General features: G+C 35.3%; 1 protein-coding gene across 1 annotated transcript; it reads left to right on the top strand.

Moving 5' to 3' along the window:
* Positions 1–8,537: 8,537 nt before the first annotated feature.
* On the top strand, positions 8,538–10,125 carry LOC138875013 (uncharacterized). Its single transcript, XM_070153820.1, has 3 exons — positions 8,538–8,644; positions 8,979–9,635; positions 9,927–10,125. Exons 1-3 carry the CDS (start codon positions 8,538–8,540, stop codon positions 10,123–10,125), a joined length of 963 nt encoding a protein of 320 aa, XP_070009921.1.
* Positions 10,126–11,473: the final 1,348 nt, after the last annotated feature.

Genomic DNA, 11,473 nt, shown 5'->3' with positions numbered 1-11,473 from the left:
ATCCTGAATGGATTAAGGTAAATGGTCTTTATTTATGATAATACAATTTATCTACAAAATATCTACAATTTGTATACATATTCTGCCTTAAACAAGCTAATTTATTTTTTTCATCACTCAGTTCAACAACATAAGTGAATCACCAGAAGAGCTTTCAGTGATGTCTTTGCCTGATAAAGTTGAGTACATAATTTAAGAGGTTGAACATGTATTTGAGAATCCAAAAGTTGATGCTCCTCCATTGGAACCCAAAGAATCAATTGGAAAAGAGGAAAAAGAGTCTATTCTTCGTAAAATAACAAAGTTAAAAAGAGGTGTTGAGAAGGTAACATGTAGTCCTAAAAAGCATTGTGATGTATATATAATAGTGTATCTGTTTTTTAATGTATTTTAAAATATATTTCTGAAGTTAACTATGTATTTTTATAATTATGTAGGTCGATGAAAAGCTTGAAGATTTTAGGAAAGATGTATTTGAAGAACTAGGTAGCTTTCGAGACCTAATAAAGGATTCAATCAAGACTGTTTTGCATGTGATAAACAGTCCAATTGATCAAGCTGATGCAAAGGTAACATTTGAATTTTAATCATATTAACAAAACTATATATGTCACCTCTAAAATATATATCCTAACTAATATAAAACATACATTTTGCTGGGAGTTCAACCAAAAATACTGACCAACCAAAAGACAAGAACAGTCAGCAATTTCAGTTCAATAGTGGTGAACCAGTGCAGGTCATCCCCAGCAAAATAGGTATCTACAATATATCTCCAGTTTATCTACGATTATCTACAAAATATCTACAAGTTATTTACAACATAACTACAATTTGTCTATATTATATATACACAATATATGCAATTGTTGATCCAGCATATTGGCACAGCTCTACAGATTTATGTAGATATTATGACGCACCTTCATATCTTCATAAATTGTCAAGCCAATACTATCCAGTATGATTTAACATTTTTAATAAAAAAACAGAACATGTTGAATGTGCCTTGGTGAAGAAAATCATCCAGCACATGTTGATTTATATACACATTTTGAAGGGGCAGTTGATGAAGAGAATGCAGGTATGAAATTGTTTTCAGAGATATTTTCTTTATGTTTCAATATTTTTACCATTCTATTAAGTTATATATACATGGTGTTACAGAGAGGGAAGATATGCATGCACAATCTCCAATTCACGGAGTGATAGTAGCAGCTCATAGAGAACAGCAAAATCCGGAAGATGACAATGTAGGCGAAGAGGCAGAGTATGTGAATGTAGGTGATTCAGAAGAATCCGGAGGTGAGAAAAAGGAGGTTACGCTTGATGATATCGAGCTGCCTGATAACTTCTCCCAGTTGGTTAAGTTCGGCGAGCCTATACAAGATGAAACAACACCCATACATCAAGGTAGAACAAGGCAGCCGGAAAAGCATGCACGATCACCATTTCTTCCTTTATACAATTCTGGTGGCAGCACTTCGGTTGGACCTCAAATTTTTCACCTCAAGCACCCATTTACTAGTGTTATTGGTCAAAATGTAGACCCTGAGTTGTTGGATCAATTTCACAAGTGATTATACCACGGTACTGATATAGGTTCAAAGAGGTTAGGTTGCACAATTTGACACTTTTATTTCAGTATTCATCTTTTACACATCCACTTCATTCAACAATTTTATTTTAATTTCTATTTGTTTATATAGGAGGAAGGCTCCGTATTCTATAAAGGAAAATCAAATTAACCCATGGTTGGATCTTGGAGTTGAAAAAGTTGACAAGAAGGAGTGGTTCTTTTCCCTGGCACACCCAGGACAAGTCCTCAATGACTCGGTAAGATACTAAGATTCAATGTATTTGATTTGTAGATTTTTTGTAGATAATTTGTAGATAGTTTGTATTCTGAATGATAGATGCTTTGTATTCTGATTGTATATGAATTATAGTTATTTTGTAGTTTTGTGTAGAATATTTTAAGATAACTTATAGAATAAATGCAATCTGTTTTTGTTGCAGCACATTAATGTTATAATGTATTACTTGAGAAAAAGAGGCAAGTATGACCCACACAACAAGACCAGGTTACTACAACAGATTGTGTGTTCAAGACTAGGATTGATCAGATTTATGAAAAGTTCCAAAATTCTCCTCAGGAAAAGAAGTTTTCTGTTGTCAAACCCCATGACGTTGTAGCAGAATATATATTGGGGTATAGACTACTCACAAATGTTGCATGGGATGAAGTTGATTATGTCATCATGCCCGTCAACATTGTAGAAAAATTTCACTAGGTGTTGGTTGTTTTTGACATTGCAGAAAGGTGTCTTTATGCATATGATTACATGGTCTCTTCACACAATCACCCTATTGTTGAATCTTATGTCGATAAGTTTTTTATTATTATCCCTTTGTATTTATCATGCATCGGGTTTTATGGGAAGCGTAAAGACATCAACTTCAAGAATACAAAAGCATACATTGAGAAAGTTGTTACCGACCCTCTTAACATTCAGTGGATCGTCGGAGAGATACCATAGCAAAAAGAAGGATCACTGTAACAAAAATCTTCTTTCTTTCTATACATTTAACCCTTTTTCTGATGGTTTGGTAAATATTGATTTTTTTTTATCTTTTGCAACGATTGTGGTGTATTTGTTGCTACCTTTGCAGAGTATGTTAGTATTGGAGAATTATCAATTCCGCCAGAAGACCTTTCTGATATTGACCAATAACGTAAATGCTATGGAGCGCTACTTTGGGACTATGCTAGAAAGAAGTAGGAGCAGGGGGCAATTAGTGATAGTGAGGTGACAAGCAAATTGGCAAGGAGGAAAGGTGCACCAGCTTTGAATGAGAAAACACGAGTCCAGAGGAAGAAGAAGTAGTTGTAATGTTTTGTATGGAACATGTAGTACAATTGTTTAGTTGATGCTAGTTTATAAGAAAGATGGTAGACAAGTTTTTGAACAATTAATTCTGTTTTAATTATAGCAGACTTGCGCTACAATTATAGTAGCCTTTGTTTCTTTTTTCTTATCTAGTATTGTAGTTCAAATGGATACATTCTGTTGGGTTTATATTCACTTGTTGAATCTTTACAGTACTTGATCTTCATTATTTTTAGCATATAAATCCATTCCAACTGAATTTTTATACAGTTATTTTGTCAATGTACTTTTTTCATTGAATAATAGAAGGGGGTTTTTAAGCCTATTGGCCGACATTGGCATTAAGACCCGACCTACAGTTATCCTTAAACTTCCGTGCTTGGTGAAGAAGAAGCGAACAAAAGTACTTTCATGCTAGGCGTCCAGACCTACTATACCCTAGATGCCGCTTACCTAGATGCGGTGCTTGTCCCTCCCCCTCTTTTTTTCTTTGAAAAAAGCAGTAAGGAGAATCGAGGGGTCAAGAGCCTAATCAGGTCCCCTCACCATGTAGTTATTTTGTTGGTTTTTTGTAGATAATATGTAAAAATCAGTAACTAAATATTTTGTTGCTTTTAAATTCATTTTGTTGAATGTATAAAGTACCTCATCTACATTATTTTCACCATATAGCTTCTTTCTACCTGAATTTTAATCTAGCTATTATGTCAGCTACAGATATTGTAGATTTTTTGTAGTTGTATTTTTATATAATTTGTAGATTATATTTAACAGTGTGTTTTGTTTCTTTTATATTCATTTTTTGAATGTAAACAATACTTCATCTACAATATTTTAAGTTTTTAACTACTTTCTTACTGATTTATAATGTATATACTCTGTAAATTTCAGATAATGTATTTTTTTGTAGTTTTATTGTAGATATACTGCAAAAATACATTAACAACTATGTAAAGGATTCCATAGATAGTAAAAAAGTTCTAGATTATATATATAGAAACCATTCATAAACAAATCATTCTATGAAAGTATTGTCTCACTACAGAAAAATACTAACTAACTACATTATGATCTTAAAAAACAGCAACAATTACACATCAAAATTTGTTATCTAGAACTAACCAACAAATTTTATGAAATATTCTGTTAACTACATAAAATGTTATTTCTTTTTGGGTGCATTCTTGCAAGATCTTTTGTTATGCCCTTCTCCTCTGCAGTTGCCGCATGAAACCTTGTACTTCTTTGAATTTATTTCATCATATGTTTTGTACCTTTCTTTTTGAGGTCTTCCTGGCTGCCTTTTCCCTCCTTTAGGTGGATTTACAACTTCTTCAGTTATATGTTGTGGCACATTCCATTTGCTTTCATCAGGCGGGTGATTTACTGGTATTTCATAAGTGCGCAATAGCTTCACCCTTGTGTAATAAGGAGAACAATATTATTCAAAAGACTCGTCCCTGTGTCTTAAAGCAGCCAAAGCATGTGGACAAGGTAGTTCATCAAACTAGAATTGCCCACGGCTACATCTCTTGTTTTCAAGACAAAAAATATAGCGCCTCACACCATCTATTACTGTATGGATGTAGTCTGTTGAAGACCTCACCTACGAGTACATTACATATGAAAAAATAATTCATATACGGTTAAAATCAAACTATATACAAAATATCTACATTGTCCTGTTTAAATTAATTTGATTCAATAAATAATCAGATCTTACTCTAAGCTTGTGCGACAATGTTCTGTTGTCATCCAACTCTTTGTTGAATTTGTACCCAAGGTATGTGAATGTACCCTTTGCTTTCAGTGACTTTTCTTTCGTCCAACGTTCAAGAAGGGTCCTCATATACTCTAATAGTTCTACTATCGGCAGCTCTCTTGTATATTTTGTTACAACATTCAAGGACTCTGCAATGTTTGATGTCATAGTCCAAGTTCTGTTCAACGTAGCATGAACTCGAGACCATCTATGATGGCCAATATCGTATAAGTATGCTTTAACACGGGGGTCAATCTCCTCAATCTTTGACATCCTTTCATTAAATTCATCAAGGGTGTATGACTGTGCCGTGACAAAGTATAATTCACTTAACTTAAGATATCCCTTCTTGAACTTTGCTCGTATATTTGTCCAAATATGCCACATGCAAGAATAATGTGGCATGCCGGGATAAACAATAGATGTTGCCTTCAAGATACTCTCATTCTGATCCGAAACAACACAAATATTTGATCTTTCACCATATGCGAGTTTGAATTGCTCAAAAAACCACTTCCATGATGCGTCATTCTATGAATCAACAACAACATATGCCAATGGTAATATGGTACCTACATTATGTGGCAAGAAGCAATTAATTGGCTGCAGGAAAAATGCAGAAGAAGACATATATATACAAACTACAACTTTCCTACAATATATCTACAATATGACAATTAATCTGCAAGTACTACAAAAAACATACAAACTACAATATTTCTACAATAAAACTTTAGTACCTGCTGCATCCATTATACTAGTTATTAGCATTATTCCCCTGTATGCTGACTTTAAAAAGTCCCATCAACTACTACAACTGGCCTACAATATTCTCAACCACTGATTGACGTACAAATCGCAACAAATACATACAAGAAGCAGTCATCGTTTGTCTTCTTCAATTTAACTACAGACCCCGGATAAGTCTTCTATAGAATATACAAATAACTAGGCAATTTGCTGTAGGAATCAGCATGATGACCTCTCAAAAACTGTAAAGCCTTTTCCTTTGCTCTCCAGGCTTGCATGTAGGTTAGATTCACGCCGTGTTCAGACAACATGTCAAATTGTATGTCTTTTGGTGTGTAAATTGTCTTAGGATCAGAATATTTTGGAATAACCATGCTACCAACTACCATGACAGTAGGTTTGCGTTGTATGAATATATTGTCCATTAAAGAACATGTGTGCTGACTGTCGAAATTTCTGACCTTGAACATTGCAGAATCGTTTATGCTAGTTGCCTTGAAGTGACATGTACAGTTTTCACCAACACATATCAGCCAGTAGCTACAAAATAAATACATTTTAAACAATGGTTTAAAATTTAGATTTAAAAAGAAAAAAAACTGCTTTAGCTTAAACGATCACATTATACAATGTATATACAACATAACTACAATTCAACTACAATTCTGTTAAACATTATCACAAGGAAAAACTGAAGAAGTAAAAAATTACAAATAAACTACAAAATTAAAAAAATTATAATCTTTGACTATTCATATGTTCATACCTTTTAGCACTAGATCTTTTAACCCTGAATTGGAACTTGTGCATGACAAATAGTGCTTTATTGCAGTTGCAATTGTTTCCTTGTCTTGGTATATCTGTCCTACTTCAATAGAACTTGGTGTACTATCTATTATTATTATACTTCCATATTCCTCTATAACGAGAGATGTTGGCATATCAAGTAACTTTAGTATTCCAGACGAACCTGCATGAAAATAAATATAAATACTGTTATGACCAGTTTGTAGATAATTTGTAGAAAGGTTGAAATTCAGTATTTCATATTAATTTTTCAAATTATATGTAGTTTTATTGTAGGATAAATGTAGAAGTTTTGTAGATATTCTGTAATCCATACTGATATATATGCAGTTTATTTGTAGATAAAGTATAGTTCATTGACATTGTACTAGAATTTCATAGAAAAAATAACACCACACACCTGCAATTGTGTTCTCATTGGTGATACTCAATTCCATATTGAAATCGCGAACAGTTATACATAGCGGATATGATCCTAAGTTTTTGTTTTCCTTTCTCGTCTCCATGTATACACGAACACCCATATCGTTTTTAATTTCCATTGGAGGACAATGCTCGTTGACAATGTATTTGATTTCTATAATTTTTTCGGATGTATCAATCATTAATTGTTGTGCTATTGTAGAAATCAATAGACTATAACTCGCATCCTAATCGACTACAATGTCATCGACCTGAAATTCTCTAAATCTCCTATAGCTATCCCAATTCTCATTCAGTTGTAGCATAATTGGGATTTTCGCCATAATTGCGTTTGTTGCAGAAGAATTGTAGAAGATTTGGTTGTTTTTGATTTGTGAAATCAGAGAAAATATTGAAACAGAGTATATCGCAAAAACAGAGTACGAAAATTTTGTAACGAAGTCGACGATAATTATTACTGTGCGTGATTTGCGTTGTGGAAGATCTGGAAGAATATTTAATTTCCCTTTTTAGCGCACCTAAATAAGGAATCCTACAACTACAATGATTCCTTATTTAATGTATTGTATATATTTTATAGAAATACTATTAGCATGAAGGGTAATATGCAAACTATGAACATATTTGGTAATATAGTTTCTTATATGGTATAGGAACGAAAGTTTCCCTATTGCAGTTAGTTAGCCCAGTTACAACTTTACAAATTTATAGCCCAAATATAAAAAGGTTAAGGTCCGAAAAAAGCTTTTTTACACCATCAACTACTGCTATTATTCTTCTTCATGAATTCCTACGCTTCGCACAGATTCCAATTGAAACAATCAACTTCAATGATGCCATTTATTTTCTGAAAACACGTAAGGCTTTTATATTTGAATTTGCTTTTCTTAATGAGAAATTGTATAGAAGAGGAAGCAGTAGAAACATCTACAATTCTTGAGGAGACTTAGATTGTTTAGATGATAAAATGAGAATAGTGATATATCTTAGAACCATTAATGTAATTGAAGGATCTTTGTCAAATCTTATATTTGTTTTCTTCCCCAAGTTCCAAATGGTAGAAATAAAAAAATAAAAAGAAAAAGAAATTTAAAAAAAAATTGCTCCAAGTTTGTAATTTGGCAGAAAAAAACAAATAAATTGATTTTATACATAGATTTTCCGAGAAAAAGTAAGAAAAAATACAAACATTTCAATTTTAGTTTTAATTGTACATGTACATTATATGTATAATAATATATAAATTTGTACATAAAATATATAATAATGTATATCAAAAAAAAAAATAAGAAAAACAAGAAGAAGAAGAGAAGAAAGTATCAAACTTTCGTGGAAGCCAATTATACACTAACAATATATATACACACACAATATTGTACCAATGAAAAAAATTATATTTATATAACATTATACACAAATATACATACTTATACATATTTATACACAATTAAACATAATTTTACAATATTGTATAAGTGTGTATAAATACCAATTATACAAAATTTAAACTAGAAAACACTTTATGTTTATCACCACACCTCTATTTTAACACCAAAAATTTGCCTCACCAATTAAAAGTACCATTATTAATCAACACCCATCCAAATTGAAGCACGAAGGCACAATGTTATTCGAATTAAAAAAATTCAAAACATTCGAGTCAACTTTTTAGAGAACTCATTAGTAGAATCGAAAATTTCCATTCAAAATTCTTCACACAATTGAGTTTAATGCACAGGGACATCCATGGCCCATATCATGGAGCTTTGAGCCTCAACGAAGATGACTTTTTCGGATCTAAAACTACAATTCCAATTCAAAGGATACAACTTGTGTGGTGTGACAAAGGAAAAAAGAAAATAGGTAAGGAAATATTTTCTGTGAAAAGATAGGAACAGAGAGTAATGGAAGACGGTGAAAAGGGAAGGGGTTCTGGTGGAGAAGATGATGGAAAGAGTGAGGAGGCAGCGAAGAAGACGAGGGAAAGTCTTTTAATCATTTGTTTTTCCTGGTTAGCAACTAGGGCTAAAGGGTGAAATAATTTTTACATATCATACACAATGTGGGTTAGTTTTGGTAGAATTTAAAAATATGGGCCAATTTTGGTAGCATCATGGTATCAATTGTATTTGAGCGTAATTTTTCCTTTCTAAATATATATTAAAACTAATTATAAATGGTTACAAATATTTTCTCAGTTTTGGTTCGTTCTCGTCCGATACTTTTCGCTTAACATGAAACCAAATCAAATACTGTTAACAATTTTTAAAGTTTAATAAGTACTTATTAAACCAAAGTAAAATAAAAAACAAATTATTTATCTAATCAGTTTGTTTGGATTTTAGGCTCTTGGTGATGGACGTTGGTACTATGGTGAAGAGGAGGAAAATGTCTGCTCGAGGAAGTCCGAGAATCAGGTGGGGAGCCTTAACTAAGGACAAAGCTCAAGAGTTGGAAGGGCGGTTGTCGGTTATGGGAGCTTGGAGGAGCAGTGGTGACGCGAACTCTATGTGGTCAACGACAGCTGCGAGAGAGGTGTTAGGGGTCTCAACAGGCGTCTCCGGCAGGCACAAAGGAGACTGGTGGTGGAATGAAGTGGTACAAGGTAAAGTGAAAGCGAAAAAGGAGGCGTACCGAAAGTTAGTGGGGAGCATAGGTGAGGGGGAGAGGCGAGCGTGCATGGAGAGGTATAAGGTAGCTAGGAAGGAAGCGAAACTGGCGGTTACAGAGGCTAAGACTGCGGCTTATAGTCGTATGTACGAGGAACTAGGGGAGAAAGGAGGGGAGAATAAGTTATTTAGGCTGGCCAGGCTGAGAGAGAGGGGAGCTCGAGATTTAGACCGAGTGAGATGCATTAAGGACGACGATGATATAGTATTGATGGAAGATTCCCAGATTAAGAGGAGATGTCAGACTTACTTCCAAACACTTCTCAATGAAGTAGGGGATCGGGATATTGTGCTCGGTGAATTGGAGCATTCCGAGAGTCACACTGACTCTGGGTACTGCAGGCGCATCAAGGTTGAGGAGGTCGTGAGAGCTATGAGTAAAATGAGTAGGGTCAAAGCGACCGGGCCTGACGAGATTCCGGTGGAATTTTGGAAGTGTGTGGGGAAAACAGGTTTGGAGTGGTTGACTGGGTTGTTGAATGTTATTTTTAAGGCGAAAAGGATGCCAGATGAGTGGAGGTGGAGTACGGTGGTCCCACTGTATAAGAACAAAGGTGATATCCAGAGCTGTAGCAATTATAGGGGTATCAAATTACTAAGTCATACTATGAAAGTATGGGAAAGGGTAGTGGAAGCAAGGTTGAGGATGACGGTATCCGTCTCCGACAACCAATTTGGTTTCATGCCGGGTCGTTCTACTACAGAAGCTATACACCTTGTTAGGAGGTTGGTTGAACAGTACAGAGATAAGAAGAAAGATCTACACATGGTGTTTATTGACCTAGAAAAAGCGTATGACAAGGTTCATAGAGAAGTTCTCTAGAGAAGCTTGAAGGCAAAAGGCGTGTTGGTTCCCTTCATTATGGCGATTAAGGACATGTATGATGGGGCAAAGACTCGGGTTAGGACAGTGGGAGGCGACTCTGAGGATTTTCCGGTTATTATGGGGTTACACCAAGGTTCTGCGCTCAGTCCGTTCCTATTCGCCCTGGTGATGGATGCGTTAACACACCACATTCAAGGGGATGTGCCATGATGCATGCTATTCGCGGATGACATAGTTCTAATTGATGAGACGCGAACCGGTGTTAACGAGAAGCTGGAGGTTTGGAGACAAACTCTTGAATCTAAGGGTTTCAAGTTTAGCAGGACAAAGACGGAATACCTGGAGTGTAAGTTCAGCGCTGAGCAGAGAGAAGTGGGCGTGGATGTGAGGCTTGAATCGCAGGTCATCCAAAGTAGAGACAGCTTCAAGTACCTTGGGTCGGTTATCCAGAGGGGAGTGGAGATCGACGAGGATGTTACGCACCGTATCGGGGTAGGATGGATGAAGTGGAGGTTAGCATTTGGAGTATTGTGTGACAAAAGAGTGCCACTGACACTCAAAGGTAAGTTCTATAAAGCGGTGGTTAGGCCGGCCATGATGTATGGGGTTGAGTGTTGGCCGGTTAAGAAATCACATATCCAGAAGATGAAGGTAGCAGAAATGAGGATGTTGAGGTGGATGTGCAGGCATAGTAGGATGGATAAGATCAAGAATGATGATATTCGAGAGAAGGTGTGCGTGGCTCCCATTGATGACAAGATGCGGGAAACAAGGCTCAGGTGGTTCGGGCACGTTCAGATGAGAAGCCCAGATGCTCCGGTAAGGAGGTGTGAACGGCTGGTTGTGGAGGGCTCGAGAAGAGGTAGAGGGCGGCCTAAGAAGTATTGGGGGGAGGTGATTGGGCAGGATATGGCGATGCCTCAGATTTTCGAGGACATGACACTTGATAGGAATATGTGGAGGTCGAGTATTAAGGTTGTAGTAGGGCTGTGCACGGATCGGATTGGATCGGATTTAGCATATTTCGGATTCAGATTTCGAATTTCGGATTCTGAAAAGGGCAATCCGAATCCGATCCGAATTAACATTGGATTGGATCGGATTTTAAACTTTGGATCGGATAATTTTTTGGATTGTCGGATCGGATTGTCACGAAATTTTTCAACAATTTAAAGTTCATTCGGTGTCTCTATATCATCTTTCATCTATCAAAACAAACAAAAAAATCAAAATAAAATCAAAAGTTGAAGAATAGAACATGAAATAGACATAAAAGACAGAAGAGAAGAGAAGAGAGGCGGAAGAAAGAGACATAAAATCAAAGTAAAATCGGAAGTTTGAGTCA

This window comes from Nicotiana sylvestris, chromosome 1 (assembly GCF_000393655.2).
Source record: "Nicotiana sylvestris chromosome 1, ASM39365v2, whole genome shotgun sequence".
NCBI lineage: Eukaryota > Viridiplantae > Streptophyta > Magnoliopsida > Solanales > Solanaceae > Nicotiana > Nicotiana sylvestris.
This window is presented reverse-complemented; position numbering and strand designations above follow the sequence as displayed.

What these genes read in the sequence shown, in the direction of transcription:
- LOC138875013 (XM_070153820.1), top strand. Translation starts at nt 8,538, where the DNA reads ATGGAAGACGGTGAAAAGGGAAGGGGTTCTGGTGGAGAAGATGATGGA. An exon ending in TTAATCATTTGTTTTTCCTG is followed by an intron (nt 8,645 to 8,978) that starts GTTAGCAACTAG and finishes TTTGGATTTTAG; the next exon opens with GCTCTTGGTGATGGACGTTG. An exon ending in GAGAGTCACACTGACTCTGG is followed by an intron (nt 9,636 to 9,926) that starts GTACTGCAGGCG and finishes AGTATGGGAAAG; the next exon opens with GGTAGTGGAAGCAAGGTTGA.